General features: G+C 43.4%; 1 protein-coding gene across 2 annotated transcripts in view; it reads left to right on the forward strand.

The window, feature by feature from the left end:
* Window positions 1-19,778, forward strand: part of ZNF804B (zinc finger protein 804B) — a 312,662-nt gene that overhangs the window by 87,762 nt on the left and 205,122 nt on the right. Inside the window, exon 1 of one of the 2 annotated variants that reach the window (XM_079948268.1) lies at window positions 19,358-19,548. The exons of the other annotated variant lie outside the window; for it this stretch is intronic. Within the exon in view, the coding sequence (XP_079804394.1) occupies window positions 19,441-19,548 (108 nt within the window). The 5' untranslated portion in view covers window positions 19,358-19,440. Of the gene's footprint in view, window positions 1-19,357; window positions 19,549-19,778 lie in introns of those variants that run through there. 2 annotated transcript variants of the gene reach the window in all.

Raw genomic sequence — 19,778 nt, forward strand, 5'->3', positions numbered from 1 at the left:
ACACACTTTAATATATTTTTAAATGCCTCACTTTGCAAAATAATGTACTTCTCATCTAAGGAAACTATTAAAAAATACTTTTAATCTTTTTTTCCCAGCACTTTCTCTGAAAGTTGAATATTAAATTAAAAAGTTAACAGCATTCTGTTTTCACAGCTTCTCTGAAAGGTGAATATTAGATAAAAGTTAACAACATTCTGTTTTCACAGTTTTCCTGAATGTTGAATATTACATTCAAAAGTTAACTATATCCTGTTTTCAAAGTATTATTAAACATACAGTGTTATCTTTCTTTGTGCATGTCTGTGCAGTGCCTATGGCGCATAACAGGATGCTTTCCTCACCTCTTCATCAGTCCTGTACATGGCTCAAGTTATTCCTATCCAGACCTCCTCTTCTGCCTAATTAATGGAGCAGTCCCATGAATGTTTGTTATGTCCATCAAGTCTTACTCTTAGGTAAATCACAGCCTATTATGCTATGGCTGGGGGAGGGCTGAAAAGACAGTTTTATTATTCCTGTGGAGATTCCTCCATGTGTGGTTGTAGCATCAGTGGAGGGGAACATTGTGTCCCAGGGTGCAGTCCTAAAACAGGGAAGGCACCCCCTCCATCCAGGGCTGGCATAGTTTATTCCATAGTATTGGGGAATGTCAAAGGACTGGGATTATCAGGGGAGACCAGGGGGCTTTCCTTGGAACACCCCCAGAATTCAACCCAACCTTCTGCAGCACACCCCATTTTGGGTTCTCTTGACGTCTAAGCTTCGATGTTGATAAGGTGAACTCCATTTTCTGAGGCCAGAGTGCTGTCTGAGTGAGTGATCTGATTCATCTCATGGGCTCCAAGATGCTCTCCCAGGATTTCAGGGTAAATGTTCAAAACACCATCTGTAGTACAAGTTGTTTTCGGTGAACAAAATGGACTGGCACTTCCACTGGATTCCTTCCTGTAAATTACATAGCCCGTTTCAGCCGAACTTTTCAGGGTTAAGACTCCACCAACTCGTACAATTTCCCACGTAGGGTGTTCATTGCTTGTTTACAATGTAATGAGTGCTTCAGTGGATGCTGGTTGCTGCTAATAGTGTAACCAAATAGCTTTGTAGCCATCCAAGATTGAATTGGTTTTCAGTGTTGAAGTCATAAGAGAGCAGGGAAGGAGATAATTATTCAGCAGAACTACTGCTGCACAGAACTAGTATCATTTAGCTAGGATCTATCAAATGGGTGCTAATGAGAGAGGAAATTGTTTGAAGCTTTTTGATAGAGTAAGCAGATATCCCAGTTAAGCAAGTTTAAGTGTAATAAACTGTAATTCTCTGTTTCCAGAGAAAATGGACTTGATAGCGGACACTAAATAGTACCATATGCCCTACAGAACAGATTTTGCCTGGCAGATGTAAAGACCATCTGTAGATGGGTCCACAAATAAGGAAGCAAACAAGAGCAATTCTCTGGGTATTTCAGGAGATCTAATTAACATATTGTTATGCACCACCCTGTCCTCATTTGTGACATGAAAATACCCTGTCCCCGTTTTAGAATAGCCTGCTCAGTGTGGTGGCCTTGTGGCCTTCTCTGATACAGCCCTCTCTCTGTTCAAGACTATGACAATCTTGTATTTAAAGGAGTCCTTTCTTTCAAGGATTTCAATTTAAAGACAAAGAACCATAAGGAAAATAAAAGTAGGGATGGATGAATTTGTCAGTTTGGGTCTTTTCTGTTACTCATTTTTCCAGTCTTAAATTAAGTTCTCCACAGTTCTGTAGCAATTTTAAAGAAAGGAAAAGTCTGTCAACATTTTAGTGTGGATATTTTTTTGCCCATAGTTTCCCTAATCAAATGCATTTTTATAAATTATTTTCATTACTATATGCATTTTTATGCACACTTTATACTTAAAAAATGCATTTTTGGTGTATATTACTTAACTGAAGAATTGCATTCCAAAATTCAGAAAAGTGCGTATTTTGAGGTGGCTGTGTTCAGGTTTGCATACGGTTTTGGAAAATGTGAATTTGTTAAGTTTTGTATTTAAATGTGAAGTGAATTGGATTTCTCCCCAATCTTTAATTACAAGGTTTAACTTTTGATACAGAATTTAACTTTTGAGTAGAAATGATGTGGAACGGGGGCTGCTATGGAAGTGGGGAAGGAAGTGAGGGAAACTGAGGCAAGGCATCTGCATGGGCTTTTGAAGAGGTGTAGGAAGTGCATTGCTTCAGCTGAACAGGAGGTAGACAGTGATGGTTTTGGTTTGAAAAACGTATTAAAATGTATTTATTTCATTCCTTGAACCCATAAGTCTGCAGAGTCTTTGCTGTGATCAATTTGAAACACATGAAAAAAATTGCAAATATGGAGACTTTGGGAACTTGTAAACAAAACATTTTATTTAGCTCAACTGGCATGATTATACTCAGTTGTCTGCTTCCCTGGCCCCCTCAAATTATTTAACTGCTGTGACTAATCTGCATGTTGAGAAACCCTGGTGTTAAACATCAACTTTGTAAAAATGCATTTCAGCACAGTGAAGTTTGATGCAGCTTCTGACGGTGCCATTGATGGTTTTGATACTGACTGCAATGAGCTTCAGATTTCGGCTTAAAAACTTGAACCTAGATATTTTTCTCACAGGGTTTATGTTACCTCAGAGCATTATCAGTGGTGGCAACCTAGCTATGGGACTCCCTTCCAAAGGAAACCAGGCAATCCACCTCTTTACCTGCATTCAGGAAATGTCTATAGATTTCTTTAAAAAAATATCTAGGATTTTTTGTCCAGTGGTTTTATAGAGTTTTTGTGCAGCAGTTTTGTGACCAGCTTTAAATTGCTTTTATGTGATTTTATTACTGTGATATTTTATTACTGTTTTTAGGTAATTTTATTATTGATAGCTGCCCTGGGTTCCCTTTGGGGAGGAAGGCCAGGTTATAAATTCAAAAATACCAAGAATGGGAGCCTTGAAGCTGCCCATAACAATTAGCACACACCTGAACATTAGACTGAGCAGGCAGTCTATACGTGTGCCAGATTTATGCAAATCTTTGTTCTCTTTTTGACAATGCATAAGTGGCCATCTTACTGGTCATTAATGAGTGGGGGTGTTGACATCTTCAAAATGCAGGATCGCCATCCTTCTTAAGCCGATGGGCACCTCTGGAATTCTGAGAATCTACTGTGTGCACTAGACACAAAATAGATCCTGTGTTAGGCGTGGCATAACCCAAAATGGCTGCCAAATCTGAAGGAGCAGAGAAAAGGAGTTGCAATGTGGACAAGCACCTCCATTAGCTGCCCCCATCAGGGAGGTAAAAGGCACCTACCTCAGCAACCACCGAGTTCTGTCACAGAGAGAAACTCTTTGCACTCCTTCCACTCTGTTGAGAAAACTTGTGATGGGTGTATGTTCAGTCCTGGGGTCCCATGAAATGTGGTCGTGTTGAAGAGGAAATGTGTTCAATGTAGCAGAGACAGAACCACTCGGAGCAGGAAAAGCAAACAGCTTCTCATGCAGTGTGAGATTTTTTTGCAGGTGCCATAGGAGGTACTGGTGAGCACCTTGATGCCCAGAGTGATCATACAGAAAACAATGTCTTACGTAGGATTTGAATTAGTACAATAAGGGCAAACTGTGTGGTGTCCCTGAAGACAATCTTATGGCTGTATATCAGAAAACCAGGGCTTACTATCATAGAGCATGGAACCTGTGTCTTGTTCTTTTTCTGAGAACACTTGTTTCTGACCATAAGATTGTCTTTAGGGACAACACGTGGTTTGTTGTTTTATTGTGTTTTTTTGTTTTTTTCAAAAAAAAATTATTGGTTTTCACAACATTATAAACAAACAAACAAACAAACAAACAAACAAACAAACACATAAGACAAACAAACATAAATCATAGCCTTATTGAAAATTACACTTATTAACATTGTTAAGTGACTTCCTCAGTTCCCCTTGGTTGAATTTCATTGCACATCCTTTTTGTGGGGTTTTTTTTTGGGGGGGGGGGGTTTAGTGTTGGCACTCCAAATGTTTCTGCCGGAAGTCCAGGTGCTGTTCTGGAATTACTTGTTTTGTGGCCTTCATTACTGTGGCAACAATTCTGAAGCATACAATTATCTTCCTTCCTGGTGGTGATTACTCCTTTCCATTTCTCCACAAACTATGATGTCAGAAACCTACAGAGTGGTCTCTGTTAATAAGAGGAAGAGAGAGATCTTAGCTATGCAGTCTAGTATCATGTGAGAATCCTGCTTTCATTCTAGAAAGCAGAAATGATCTATAGGATATGGCCATTCTTGGCTTCATGATATTGCAAGCTTTTTTAAAAGCCCCCCCCCCCCCCCGACACAGAAGAACAGCAGTAAAACAATTTCTCTTTGCCTCTCTTCAAAGAATGAAAAAAAGTTTTTTTCCTGAGAGTCAGATTACTCAAATGGGAAAATGTGAATAGATTTTATTTTGTTCTCAATCTGAATGCACAGATAAATCTGGAGAGGCAAGAGCTACAGAAGAGAAAGGAAAAGAAATCAGTTATTTTAACAAGCACACATTAAAAAGCAAAAACCCACAGAATAGTTTTTGATATTCTTTTGCTTTCTCTTCTCTTATAATTGTATCTGTTCCTCATTGCTATACCATTCTTCATTCCAAGCTACTCTGTTATTTCTGGAATTTGTAGAAAGGTTAGTGGGACTCCTGAGTTGTGATTACTTTTTCTAGATGACATTTATTGATCTCATTACCTTCATGCTCATATTTCAAAAAACTTTTTTATTCTGTTACCATTTCAAAGATGACAGAGCCGCTGCAGTGTGCAGTGTATTAGAACTGTGTGTAATTAAAATTTGTACTCTGCGCTTCATCAGAAGCTCACTGTCAAAACTTCAGCATGTGTTGTTTACAACTTAGATTGTTATAATTAGAACACAAAATGATTGGTAAAAGCAAGGGGGAAATTTACATTCAACAATAAACATCTATTTCATTTAGGCTGCTCAACAGTGTGGCATCTTCATCATATGGCAAACTGTTATCATAGATCTTGATCCTCTAAAGAAGTTAGGTAACTCTGATGAGTCTCTGGAGAATATGAGGAACTGGGCACTTAGAAGTAGCAATACTCTCTCTTATTGTGAGGGTCCAAGGTAGCCTTCTCAAACCTGGCATCCCCGCAGATGCTTTAGACTACAGTTCCCATCATTCCTCAGTCAGCACAGCTGGGCTAACGAGAGTTGCAACGCACAACATGTGAAGGCACCAGGTTGGGGGAGGCTGACCTAAGGTTTCAATCCTAGCCTCATGATCCTATCAGATCATACATTTTGGTACATGATAAGTGAATAAAATTACATTTTTAAAAGAAATAAATACACTATAAAAGATATTTTTAGACATGCATCATTTCACGACACAGTAATTCAGCTTTACTAGCAAACTGGAGCAAACTTTCCACCCCCAGGAGGAGAGTGGGGAGCGTTTGTGCTACACACTGCAGCCGACACACTAACGTGTCACGACACACAGTTTGGAAAGCTCTGCAATATAGAATACATGGCACAAAAGGAAAAGGGGTTGGGAGGGAGGAGGAAAAAAGCAAATGTGGCACTAGTTCTTAGCTGACAAGGTTATTATAAATGACCAGCTGGAACAGAAGCACTTCAAGAAGAAGAGGTGCCAACTGATGGAGTGGCTCTGCTTTCCTTCTCCCCTTCTGCTATAGCCTGCTGCCAGATCACAGTTCATGGAGGAAGGAGCCTGAGGGATCTGGCTTCTCAGCAGAGCAGATAGTACCCTTGCTTCGTTTCCTTTCCTCAGCCACACCAGCTCAGCAACCTGACAATTTGTTGGTATGCTCTAGTTCAGGCATAGGCAAACTTGGCCCTCCAGATGTTTTGGGACTACAACTCCCATGACCCATAGCTAACAAGACCGGTGGTCAGGGATGATGGGAATTGTAGTCCCAAAACATTTGGATGGCCGAGTTTGCCTATGTCTGCTCTAGTTGGAGGCAAGTAGAAGTGTGTCCAGATGTGCCCACATGCAATGCCTGAAATGTTAAGGACCAAAACAACTATCTACTTATTTTTTTTTGTCACGGACAGAAAAGCTCTGACACACTGAAAACAAAACTTTATCATGCTGGTTTTGATTGTACGAAGACTTCCCCTACAGGGATCCTTTTAAAAAAACAAAACAAAACACTCCCTCCCCCATTTCTTTGCTCCAGGGTTCTGAAGTGAAATATTGCTGTCAAGCTAAAACCTCTCCTGTGTAAGATGCTTTCTTTTGCAAAAGAACTTTAATTATCTTAAATCCATCCAAGCTTTTTTTCTAAGACAATATATTGCTTCTTGCAGTCCCAGAACAAGGCCATATTCCACCTATTTCACTCTCCTTAAAAATCTGTTGTCTGCTTGAATTTCCCTCATTCACCTTATATGATTTTGGCTTACTCGTCGTCGTTTTTCTGGGAAGGTGTAATATTGCTTGCTTTTTAATCCAAATTTATAGCATTTGGTGTAGCTGCTGTGACATTTAGGTATTTCAAGCTTAGTGTGTGTGTGATATTATTATTTTAGTCACAACAAGAAAGTGATCATTATCCACATCTGCCTTATTATATCTTATTATATTTCGGACCATCTCTGTAAACACTTGTTATACCTATCAACCGAAACGTAACAGTCGGGTAGTTATAAATGTGGAGACCCTGCGGCAGTCACTGTCTCTGAGCCTAAACTACCTCATAGAGTTGCTGTGTGACAATTGGTCATGTTGGTTAGAGCTTGATGAGAACTGCAGGCCAACAACATATGGATGGCCCCAGATTCCCCTTCTGTGCCATATAAGCAGGGAAAGAGACCCAAGAGTGGAAAAGGAGAGGAGTAGAGTAGAGATCAACAGGTTTATAGAAGAGGCCAATTATAAATAGGGAGAAGTGTGGCCATCAGAAGGTAGTGAGTCCCGAAGAAAAAGAAGAAGAAGAGTTTGGATTTGATATCCCGCTTTATCACTACCCGAAGGAGTCTCAAAGCGGCTAACATTCTCCTTTCCCTTCCTCCCCCACAACAAACACTCTGTGAGGTGAGTGGGGCTGAGAGACTTCAAAGAAGTGTGACTGGCCCAAGGTCACCCAGCAGCTGCATGTGGAGGAGCGGAGATGCGAACTCAGTTCACCATATTATGAGTCTATCGCTCTTAACCACTACACCACGCTGGCTCCCAAAGAAAAGTGGTAGCAAGAAAGAGGGAGGGAGAATAGAGATGTGAAAAAGAAGCATTAGCTAAATTCTGATTTTAGCTAGTAAAATGATACTAGCTAGTATTCTTCAATAATGCCTTTCCAGTCTGAATTGTATTGTTCTTTTAAACTAATTGGTTTAATGTGGACTCTGTCTCCAGATTGTACTATAAGGACAGGCAGGCTAGGAGCACGTAATCCACATATTCAGGGAGACATTAAATAAATTTGTAGAGTACAGAGGAAAAAATAGGAAGGTGGTGCATAACAATTTCATCAGTAAGTTGAACAAATGCAGCTATTTCATCAGTAAGTTGAACAAATGCAGCTGACCCAGAAAGCTGGTATTGTAAATGTCATTAAATACCATGCTGTGCCACTCCAAGGTACTCCTATTCAGGGGGTATATTATCATTTTCACAATCACTGTAGTTACACAGTAACAAGGCAAAATAGCACAACCCGATTATACCCACAATGCCCCAGGTATATAAAAATATATACATAGGCAACTGGGTGATTGTGGGATCAGATAGATAAGAGCCTAGATATCTAGGAATTTTAACTGAAACCCTGACCGGAAGCAGTTTTAACTTCAGGTTATTTGGAATTATTTCAGTATGCTATATTGAAAAGGGAAATGGTCCAAATGAATCAAGAGCGAAAGATAGAAATGCACTAGAGCTTGTTGGCTATTGATGGGCTCAGCCGAGGAGCCCTGTTGATCAGACACTGGGTCCATCCTCCATAATGGCTGCTGGTCCAAGATATTAGATACATGTTTAGGGAAGTTTTTAATGACTGATGTTTTAATGTATTTTTAATCTATTATTACAGTCAGGTGCCCAAGGGCACTTATTCTATATTCCATGGATTGGGGCAGTGTACATGGTTTCCCTCTTCACAACAACTATGTGAGATAGATTAGGGAGAGCAAGAGAGTGAAAGAGCACCTGCCCAGATCTAGGGAACCTGTGGTCTTCCAGATGTTGTTGGAGGGCTCCAGCACCCTCAACCAGCATGGTCAGTGGTCATGGATGATTGGAGTTGTAATTCAAGAAACACTTTTAGGGCCAGAGGTTCCCCTACTTGGCCATAGCCCATAATCTTTCATGTCTTGGGAGGGAATGTGTTCCTTGGGCCAAAAAAGGTTCCCTATTGCTGTGCTAGTGGGTTGCTCAAGAAAAGTGAAGCTGAATGAAAAAGGGTGAGAAAAGTGAAACTAAATAGAAATGTGTCATTTTGTCTATGAAGCCTATTGGCTTGCAAGTCCTTTAGCATGCAGAAACATAAGAGCTATGGAGGGAGGAAGGAGGCAGGCAGACAAGTAAGCTGTCTTCTTGCACTGTCTCCCTCCTGTTCTTACATGTATAAACTTGTTCATATGCTCCGACCCAGCACTGTCACTGTCCCAGAAATGAAAGTGTCCTGTCTCAGGAAACCAGTCGAAGGACACGTCATTCTGAAACTGAAGTAGTGGAGCTGGCAGCGCAGCTAGCTTGGGCAAGGCGCCTAACAGTGTTTTCCAGCGCTTGATGTGCTGCTCTACTACATATAACACTTTCATTAAAAAGAGAAATCAAAGCCCCACCAGGGAAGGACACTGAGGCAGACATCAAGGGCCTCTCATGATGACAAGGCAGATGTTGGCCCACAAGGGCACGTCTGCAACTTTCTCAGGGTCAACAGGTTCAGCCCTGTCTGCTCTGTTAGGAGTTTAGCTTCCAGAGTTACTTTTCAAGGCTGAAGTGAGCAGGAGGTCCCCGAAACACAGAAGGGGCAGCTTCCCCCATTAAACATGACCTTCTAAAGAGAACCTCCCTCCTGAAAGACAATTGAGAGTTTGAAATAACCTTAACCACAAAGCAGTGTAAGCAGCTCTGCGGTCCCCTTTTTAAATGCCCAGTTAATTAATTGTTTATTTCTATAATGCCCTTCGGTCACATTCCCAGAGGGGCCCTGGTTTCTCCTCAGACTTTCAGTTAGGTATGAGCAGTCCATGTGTGTGTGTGTTTTCTTATAAACTTCATCTCCAACTCCTCAAAAGATTCCATCAACGGTGTCTCTGAGAAATTTTACACATCACTTGGGAAGACAGGCGAACTAATATCAGTGTACTGGAAGAAGCAAAGATCACCAGTGTTGAAGCAATGATTCTTCAACATCAACTTCATTGGACTGGTCATGTTGTGCGGATGCCTGATAATCGTCTTCCAGAGCAACTACTCTATTCCAAACTTAAAAATGGAAAGCATAATGCTGGGGGTCAACAAAAGAGGTTTAAAGACTGTCTCAAGGCAAATCTAAAAAAATGTAGTATAAACACTGACAACTGGGAAACACTGGCCTGCGAGCGCTCCAGTTGGCGAACAGCCTTTACCAAAGGTGTCATGAGCTTTGAAGACACTCACACTCAGGACGCAAGGGAGAAACGTGCTAGGAGGAAGGCAAATCCACAGCGTGATCAGCTCCCGCCCAGAAAACAGTGTCCGCACTGTGGAAGGACATGTGGATCCAGAATTGGCCTCCACAGTCACTTACGGACTCTTTGTTAAAACTGTGTTTATGGAAGACAGTCTTACTCGGCTATGAGTGATCGCCAAAGAAGAAGAAGGAGAAGGAGGAGGAGGAGGAGGAGAAGAAGAAAGTAGTGCCACACTTTTTAACAACAAAAATGACGTCACAGTACTGCATACCTTTGAGTACCCCCTGAAAAAAGAAGCACTGAATGAGTGCCAAAAGGACATTAATAGACCTGCTCTTTCCCATTTCCTCCACCCATTGTTTAAAAGCTGTCTAAGCTAGTAGCCATCACCATCAGTGGTAATCTGTAGTAATGAATTCTGTTAAGTTAATAAATGTTAATTGGGCATGGAAACTGTAGAGTAAATAAAAACATGATGGGAATCGCCAGGGGTGTAGCACTGCTTTCTCTGACATTTTCAGTACCCTTGGATGCTACTGAAATGCTAGGAGAACATATCCTCGTAACCAAAATGTGCAAAACCGATCCATAACTGTTGGAAAGGTGAAAGGACAATGCAAACCTTTATTGTGCCCCTCCCTTTTTTAACTAGGACCTTACACTGAACGATGGCTCATGCATTTTCTAAATAATAATTAAAAAGAAATGAAAATAAAAAGTACTCAAAGTCTCGTGACCCTCTATATAAAAGCAGTGGAGGTGGCTGGGTTGCTGGGGGAAAGTCTGCCATGTGACCATGTGGTTTCTCTGTTGGATACCATGAGCTTAAGTGGAAATGAGGAGATGATTTTCCCTTAAAAAATTAGGTCACTTTTCAGCATCTCTTCTGCTGCTTTCCCATCTTTTGTTACGGCGTCAGACATTAATATTACAGCACACATTTTAGCTGAATAAGGATTTAGCATTTGGTTTGTAAAATGGAGATAATAACATTCACGTCAAAAGACTGTGAGGATTAATTAGCTTATGGAGTAAATTCATGATAACAAATGCTAAGTACTATTCATAACAGTAATAAAAACCTTTTTAAAACTGAATGGACAGTTGAGCAAGTGAGTCTTTTGCAGTGATTATTCTGCTCCAGCCCTTGTTCTAATGCCTAACCTTTCACTGCCTTGGTTCAAAGTAAATGTACTAGATAAGAATGTGTGGCAGTGTAAGAAATGCTCCCTGCAATGATACTGATAGCTAGAGAGCTTTGCGGGTATTATAACCACAGGTTGCCTTTGATAAACAAAAAGGTACAGGAGGACCACAGTATCAACATACTGTCTTAACATACTGTCACAATTATTCTGTGCTTGTCCATCTAGCTAGACCTTCTTCTTTTTTATAACGGCATCTCCCAAATACATTCTAAATAGTAGTTAAAGTCTAATATTATGGTTTGGCCCCCTACACCATTTACTGTGGCAAGAAAGGTAGTATCAGGACTTCCGGGTTAGCGCGATCTGGTTAATGGCGGATTCCCTCCGAGCTCCGGAGGGAATCGGCTCCGCTGGAGAAGGGTTCTACCGCGACGGCGACGCGGGGACCCTCAGAAACCGCAGGCGCTGAAGCCTGCGGACTTGGTGACTCGGCGGGCACCTAAAGCGCCCCCCGACCCACGACGAGCCTTTTTAAAGGCTGCGGAGAGGGTACGGGGAGCGGCGTGGTGCTGTGAGTGGACCGCTACTGCAGTGGAGCGAAGCCGCGAGCCATGGCCGGAGACCGCTGACTTTCTTCCCTGAAATTCGGACTTTAATTAATCCGTGAGTAAAATGGAATTTGGACTTTAAAATTTCTACCTTTGAATTCGGTACGATCGGGGGATGTGCTAAAGGGAAGTCCGCACCCCCCTGCTTACAGAAGATTTAAAGCAAGGAGCAGAGAACTAAGGTGGAGAGTTTTTTCTTTTTGGTGTTTTTTAAAAGATAATATTTTCATGAATTTGACAGAAGAAGATTTGTGCTGGAGAGTAAGAGTGGAATTTTAGAAGCCTTTGTCTAACCCCCCCCCCCCCAGACCCGGGAGTGTCCTGTATGTGAGCTGGAGAAAAAGGAACAAGGAGTTTGACAGCTGTCAAAGGAGCTGTCAAACGGGCAGCGAAAGTTAAAAAAGTTAAAAATCTTATTATTTAACACCTTTCTGGACTAAATTTGTTATATTTGAATTAAACTGGTTGGGAACAAAGTAGTGAAATAACAAAGTAACGGACTGTTGGGAAAAGAGTATTAAGTAATCAGAATCCCCCTAGGGGAAACATTGAAACACTACAATGGCTGCAGAGGGAAAACTACAGGCAGAGATAGACAGAATGTTTTTTCTCGTGGGAAAGTTGCAGGAGCAGACTACGGCTATGAATAAACAACTTATAACCTTGAACTCTAAAATAAGTGACTCTGCTGAATGCACAATGGATTTGACCGGGAAAAAATCTACAGCTGAATTAGAAGAGATAACTTCGGAACAGGAGGAGAGGGAACAAGGGCCAGTACAGATGGAGAGTACCAACCAGAAGCCTACATTGTCAGAACATAAAGAAGAAGACCTTTGTATTACAAATCTGCGAAAGATGCGAAAGAGGAGGGAGGAAGCCCCTGGAACACTTGGAATATTTGAATTTAAAAGAAGCAAGAAATATGATTGGGGCTTCCTCTTTGAGTATGGAAGATTAGCTGACCTTTCGCAGCAGCTGGTACCAAGTACTTTGGACGGAAGAAAATCTGATGAGACTGAGCTAGAACTCCTTCGAGACCCGATGACCAACAAAGAGGGCTACCAACAAAATCGGCAGAGAGAGACTGACAGAGATTTAAAGGCCTCAGATGTGAGGAATCCAGGCTAAAAACTGTCTTTGTGGACATGGGGACATTGGGAAGGGACAGAAACCGGGGCGGGGGGGGGGAGAATTTTTTTTAAAAAAAATGTTTATGACCTTTGTGTTTGATTATTATGACCTATTTTTAAGATAAAAGGGAAATTCGTGGAAGGAATTCGAGTCGACCTTAGAAAAGGATTTAATATTTATAAGAAAATTGGATAAGTAAAATTTGGCCAAGTAATAAGAATTAAGTATTTCTTTAAAAATATATATATATAATAATAATATGTAAAGGATGAGAGATATGAACTTGCTGAGCTAATTTAATTGAATTAGGATGTATGAAGGGGGGGTGGGGGGAGGTCAAGAACTGGGGTTAGGAAAGTAAGGATATGAAACTTTATATGTGTTGTCTTTGTGTGTGTGTGTGTCTGTGTATATAAAATGTGAAAACTCAATAAAATTTTTATAAAAAAAAGAAAGAAAGAAAGGTAGTATCAGAGCTTTGGGGAAGATGCTTAAAGGTTTTATAGAGCTACAAGAAGCTTGGAAGAAAAGGGAGGGTAGAAAAGGGAGAAGGAGCTATCCATGGTCCTTACCATCCTAAGGAGTTTAACACTTATTCTGGAGCACTAACATCAGCCTAGTAAACTGGCTTTGCCCCAGCTGCTTTGCATGCAAACGCCACTGTAGCCACTGCAACACAAAAGTAATTCTGCTTGTATATGATCTGTATATGATCAAGCTGCTTGCAATATTATCTTGCTCCCTGGAGATTATTGGGTTATAAAATGGCCTAATTTATCTTAGTGTTCAAATTTCAGCTGATCCCTACAGAGATAAAAAAATAAGACCAAGTAGTGGCAGTATATTCCTTCCTTCCTTCCTTCCTTCCTTCCTTCCTTCCTTCCTTCCTTCCTTCCTTCCTTCTTTCTTTCTTTCTTTCTTTCTTTCTTTTTCTCCCTCTGTCCATACTGCCATTCTGTGAAACCATTAGGCCACTGTACAGTAAAATATGTTGTATAAAGAGACTTTGCTCAATAAAAGCGTTATCTTTATCCATAGATTTAAGTTTAGATTTTTAAAAAATGTATGGATCACTTCCCACAACAAAAAGTCCTTGTGCAGCTCTATCAGGTTAGTGGTCCTTGTAAAGAAGTTTTTGATGGATTGGGCCTATTGCCAGTTAAAGGTTTAATAAATCAAGTTATATCAACATTGCATAGTTGCTGCAGTTCTTCACAAGATGAAGAGGGAAAACGACAGTTTAAAAGATAGTTCCTTAGAAACAAGATAGGCAACCTCATACTAGCACTATTCCTGATTAGTCAAAACAGTTCTAATATGCTCCACCTGAACTTCCAACATCTTTTGATAAGGGGCATGTGTGTGCAGTGCATATCACACAGATTCAACTTGTATCAATGCACATCACCCCTGTATAAATAACCCATGAGGTCATTGCCAGAGGAGGCTTTTCTGAGGTCAGGAGCAGAGTTTCCTATGCAGAATTGGCTTCCCATCTGTATCTTCCATTCTTGCCTTAATCAACTCTGCTCCTTGCTAAAATAGCTTACAATATCCAGTATTCTTCCTCTCTCTCTTTTGCACATGAGCCCAAACTGAAAACTGAACAAGGCATGCTTAGCATGAATTATTAGTATTGTTCCAGTATTAGTTTGAAAAGGTAATCAACCATGCCCACTTTACATTAAGAGGAAAATGAAAAGGTAATAATTAAGGGTCTTAATAGTCTGAACCTTTTCCTTTTAAAAAATAAATTGCAGTCTGGTTTTGAACAAATACACCAATTCAATCATAGCACTTTTGATATCTTTAAAGATTCATATCTTTAAGTAAACAGAGAAGTTTGCTTCTGATCTTTCATTCTCTCAGCTACATATCAATCCTACATCAAGGTTTCCCATGAATACCTTAGGACATGCAGCATCAAAGTTCTTGGTGGATGTATGTACAGTATGTACTTTTCAAAATGTTTAAAACCCTACCACCATAATTCTGAGAGAATGAGTACTTATGAATGGCAAGTATGCAGTTGTGGATGGGCTTTTAAGTTTTGCATCTCAAGCATTCAGGTCAGTGGAAAAAGTAGGCAGGTTACATGTATGGTACTGGTAACATGTATAATTCCATAAAGCATTTCATCTTCTTTGATCTTAAAAGTTTCACCATAATTATATTTCTAGGCAGGAGGTAAGTGAGCTACTTTTGGCACAGATTATGACCGGAATGAGGGGACGCAGGTGGCGCTGTGGGTTAAAGCCTCAGCGCCTAGGACTTGCCGATCGAAAGGTCGGCGGTTCGAATCCCTGCGGCAGGGTGCGCTCCCGCTGCTCGGTCCCAGCGCCTGCCAACCTAGCAGTTCGAAAGCACCTCAAGGTGCAAGTAGATAAATAGGGACCGCTTACCAGCGGGAAGGTAAACGGCGTTTCCGTGTGCGGCTCTGGCTCGCCAGAGCAGCGATGTCACGCTGGCCACGTGACCCGGAAGTGTCTCCGGACAGCGCTGGCCCCTGGCCTCTTAAGTGAGATGGGCGCACAACCCCAGAGTCTGTCAAGACTGGCCCGTACGGGCAGGGGGGGGTACCTTTATGACCGGAATGATATGTGTGTCTCAAATTAAAGCCAAAGGGCATAAATAGCATGATCTTTCTTTTTAAATACTTTGGAGTAGTAGTAGTAGTAGTAATAATAATAATAATAATAATAATAATTTATTTATACCCCACCCATCTGGCTGGGTTTCCCCAGCCCCTCTGGACAGCTCCCAACAGATTAAAAACAGAATAAAACACCAAACATTAAAAACTTTCCTAAACAAGGATGCTTCGGATGTCTTCTAAAAGTCAGATAGTTGTTTATTTCCTTGACGTCTGATGGGAAGGCATTCCACAGGGTGGGCACCACCACCAAGAAGGCCCTCTGCCTAGTTCCCTGTAACCTCACATCTCACAGTGAGGGAACCGCCAGAAGGCCCCTGGAGCTGGCCCTCAGTGTCCGGGCAGAACGATGGGAGTGGAGACACTCCTTCAGGTATGCTGGGCCAAGGCTGTTTAGGGCTTTAAAGGTCAGCACCAACACTTTGAATTGTTTGGAGTTTGGAGTTATGGGGGCCTAACAGTACAGCCACACTTTAGCTTAATTCTGATTGTTAAAGGATGTGTTCCTGTGCAATTTTTGTTTATGGTGGTAGTTTCATAATTATATAGACACATCTGGGAGAATGGTTTGCCTCCAGTTAATTGCTGAGACTGTGTGGGGGCTTTAACCAAATTAGCTGAATATATGCAGTATTTACACTAGGGCTGCAGAGACATTGCTTGTGTATTGAAGAAAGGAAGCTGAGTTTGCATATCAAGCTAAATGAGATTGATGGTGTGTATACCCTGCAGAGGAGAAAAATAGCAACCTGTTTTCAACTGCTTTAATGTTGGAAGCATTTCATGCTTGCAAAACTGTGTCAGTTATTTAGCTTGTAAATTGCTCCTTATATGCAGGCACCTACCTACCTTCCAGAAATTAGGTGTGGGGGGTAGTGGATGTGATGATCATTACAAGTAAAAAATTGATATTTTATTTTATTTGAGAACTTGATTATCCCTGAAATCCTCTAATTTTTAAAGTTTCCCTTTCATTATTAGAGATTCTGCTTTATTTCTACTGTGGGTTCATACTCATGTGGAAGAAAATATTGGTGGAAAATATTTTGCATGGTGTTGGGAAATGAATTACTCCTCAGCTCTTTCTATTTGGTTTGTCTTGGGCTTGTGGTTAGCAAAGATTGCAGAACAGAAATAAAAATACTTCTAGAAATAAAAATTGGGCTCAGGTCTGTCTAGAAATGTCAGGAAGGTTTTCCTTATGAACTTATGCAGCTAGACTATTAATCCATTTAACTGTATTCTGAGTAGAAGCAGCTCTCCAGAGATTTCCTCCCAGCATCTGACCTACTCAGGGATGAGGGAAATGTGTTCAGTTTATTTAGGCTGCAACCCTATGCCTACTTACCTGGGAATAAGTCCCATTGAATTAAATGGAACTTGTTTCAGAATAGACATGTGCAGGATTGCACAGTTATTTATTTTGAATGTTTTTGGGCTGTTAAACATCACAAACTTTCATAGTGGTGTATACAACAATAAAAATAATCACAGGTTAAAAAGCAATAAAGCTGTTCTCAAAAGAGAAATGAGGTACTGCCTGTAGTCTGAGTCAACTTTCCCTTCTGAGAATGTCTGTTAAAAAAAAAAAGGTTTTAGCATATGATAGAATGTGAACAATGTCAGGGCCTGTTTAACTTCAGCAACAGTTGGTGAATTTATAAACCATCCCCTAGTATAAAAGTCCTGAGACGGTGTACAATTTTGAGTCATGAAAACAGAAGAATAAAAGAATAATGCAACACTGCAGATGCTGATTTCACTAACAACAGTAAAACCCAGAAGCCATAAAATAAAAATTCAAAACCCCAACAACCAAACTATAAAATGCACTGGCATACCTGGCCAAAAGTGGGAGTCTTTGCCTATTGCCCAAAACACATCAAAAATAGCACCAGGTAAACTTTTCTGGGGAGGGCATTCCATATGCGGGACACCATGCTCAAGAAAAGGTTCTGCCTATTTCCATCTGCCTAACTTCAGATGGCGGTCCAGAGGAGAATCATTGATGAAGAAGGAAGTGCTTGGGCAGGCCGACGTGGTAGGAAGTGCTCCCTCAAAAAGCCCAATCCCAAGGATGCCTCTGAATGCCCATTGCCGGGGAATGACAGTGAGGGGCTACTGTACTCAAGTTCCGGTTGTGGGCCATGCAGCATCTGGGTGGCCTCTGAGGAGGTAAACCGGATGTTGGATCAGATAGGCCTTTGGTCTGGTCCAGCAGGGCTCTTTATCCTGTTTATAGGTTACATTTGAAAACCAGCCAGGTGTAATAATGGGTCAGACTAGGACTGGGGAGCTTCAGGTTCAAATCACCCATAGCTGCCAACTCTCTGGGGCCTTGGGTGCCTGAGCACCCAAAAAATTCCCCACGAAAGGGCGGGGCACCCACAAATTTCGGTGCCAGGGCCATGCACACACCACATGACACCCGCAGCCCTGGGCACCCACAGTCACATGGCCACATTGGCCCTCCTGAAATCAGCCATGATTCTCCCTGACTAACCTGGAGCCAGTCCCTACCACTCGGCCTAACCTACCTCACAGGGTTGTTGTGAGGAAAAATATGGAGAGGGCATGTGATAATAAAAGTGTCCCACAGGTTTTAGCTCTTGGCACAAACTATCACTGGACCAAGAGGGCTGCCATAAGAGTTGAGTTCCCTCTCTGCTCCCCCACTCCCCCCCAAACACCCTGTGATGCGCTTGTTAACTTATTTTTAAACGATGCGAAGAGAGGTTTTATAGCGCGAAGCAAGAGTTGGAAGTTCCAGCCAGCATTTGCCATCCCTTCCGTTCCCGCCTCTTTCTGCCACTAATCCTTTCGGATCTCGGGCCTTATTCTGGCGCTGGCATTTCCCGCCTTCAGCCCAGAGCTGAATGGAAACGCAGGAGGCAAAGCTCCTTGACGAGGCAGGGAAGCTAATTCAAGGGGAGTTCTTGGCGGCGCCTTTCGCAGGATGGTGAGGGCGGCCCCGTGAGAGGAAAACGGAACGAGAAGCGGAGCGATTGTCAGGCGGCGGCGGCGCCGGCGGGGTGGCGCGCGGGTCTTGGGGGAGATGCGGGATTCCATCTCGTTCCGCTTAGGACGGCTGCTCCGTCTTTTTGACGTGGATATGGAGCGTTTCAAAGCCCCCCAGCCTACAAGGAAAACAACACCGCCTCAATGAATTTAGGGACGGCAAGAAGAGGCTTGAGGACGTGGAGCGGCGCAGGATGTGACTCTCCTTCCTAGACCCTGAGCTGCCCAAGGCGTGTTTATTTTTTTTGGGGGGGGGGGCGGCTAGCTACCAGGGGTTCCCTTCACGTCTGAGCGATTCCCGCCTCCTCCACTGAGGCGAATGCCTGACTGCTTTCCCCTCCGCTCTCTCGAGAGGGAGGGAGGGAGGGAGGAGGAGAAACGCGGGACCGTCGACCTCCACCTGCTGCCCCTTTCCAAATTCCCACTGGGCGGCCATTACTGGGGCAGAGGGGGATCAAGCGCTGCTTGGCGCGCGCCCTCCGTTCCCTCCTTCCTCCCCTCTGCCCCCCGCGGCTCTCTCCCACGCCAGCTCGCGCGCGCTAAAAGGTGAGGCGGCGGGAGTCCCTGGCTGGCTTTGGCACAGCCTGCAGCGAGCGGCGTGCGAAGGACTTTGTGGTGCCGGCGGGGACTCATCTCGCCAGCCCTCGCCGCGGCGCCAGGAAAAGCGATGGGGAGCCGCTGCTGCTGCTGCTGCTGCTTCTTCCGAGAGCCTCCCCTCTGGCTGTTCGTGCCTCCATAGGAACCTGCTCTGAAGAGAGCGAGCGCGGAGGCGCGAGTCCAGAAAGGGGGTGGTGGGTGGGGAGGAAGCGCGGCGGCGGCGGCGGCGGCGGCGCCTCCCATCCTCCCGCCAAGTTGCGCGCTCGCTCTTTCCATCTTTTCCCCGTCTCTTCTTTGGCGGAGCTACCCAGAGGAGCAGCATGTGGACTGGCTCCCCGGCTCCCTACAGTGCGCTCGGGCTGCTGCTCCTGCTGTTGCCGCCGCCGCTGCTTCCTTCGACACAGCCTGCTGTTGGCAGCGAGAACCCGGGCGCTGGATGAGCGAGAGACCGGGGGCGGGCGGGTAGCGGCTGCTGCGCCTTGAGGGGTTCTGCTCCTGCCGAGGGCTGCTGCAGAGGATCCCGTCCGCTTCCTCCACGCGCCCCCCTCCAGATCCGGCGTCTGCTGGCGGGCTGACCCACTGCCCCGTTCTCAACCCCGCCCGGACCCGCATGGCGTGCTACCTGGTCATCAGCTCCAGGCATCTCAGCAACGGGCACTACCGGGGCATTAAAGGGATCTTCAGGGGACCGCTCTGCAAAAACGGCTCGGCCTCTCCGGTAACTGGCACCTTACTCCGTCTTCGGTCTACCTAGAGCAGGCGGCATAGATCTAGATAGGGGCGCACGTTTCTCCTAGGAGCGTCTGGGGTCATCTACGGGGGCGGGCACTTTTGCTGCCTTGGGTCCATTTGGTTACATCTTGTTGCTTAAGCTGACTTAAGGGGGGGCGGGGAAGCTTCTTGAATGTTTCTGCAAAGTTTTCTCCTTCCGAATCCACCGGCGAAACA

The sequence above is a fragment of the Podarcis cretensis genome (assembly GCF_951804945.1).
Source record: "Podarcis cretensis genome assembly, chromosome: 12".
Taxonomy (NCBI): domain Eukaryota; kingdom Metazoa; phylum Chordata; class Lepidosauria; order Squamata; family Lacertidae; genus Podarcis; species Podarcis cretensis.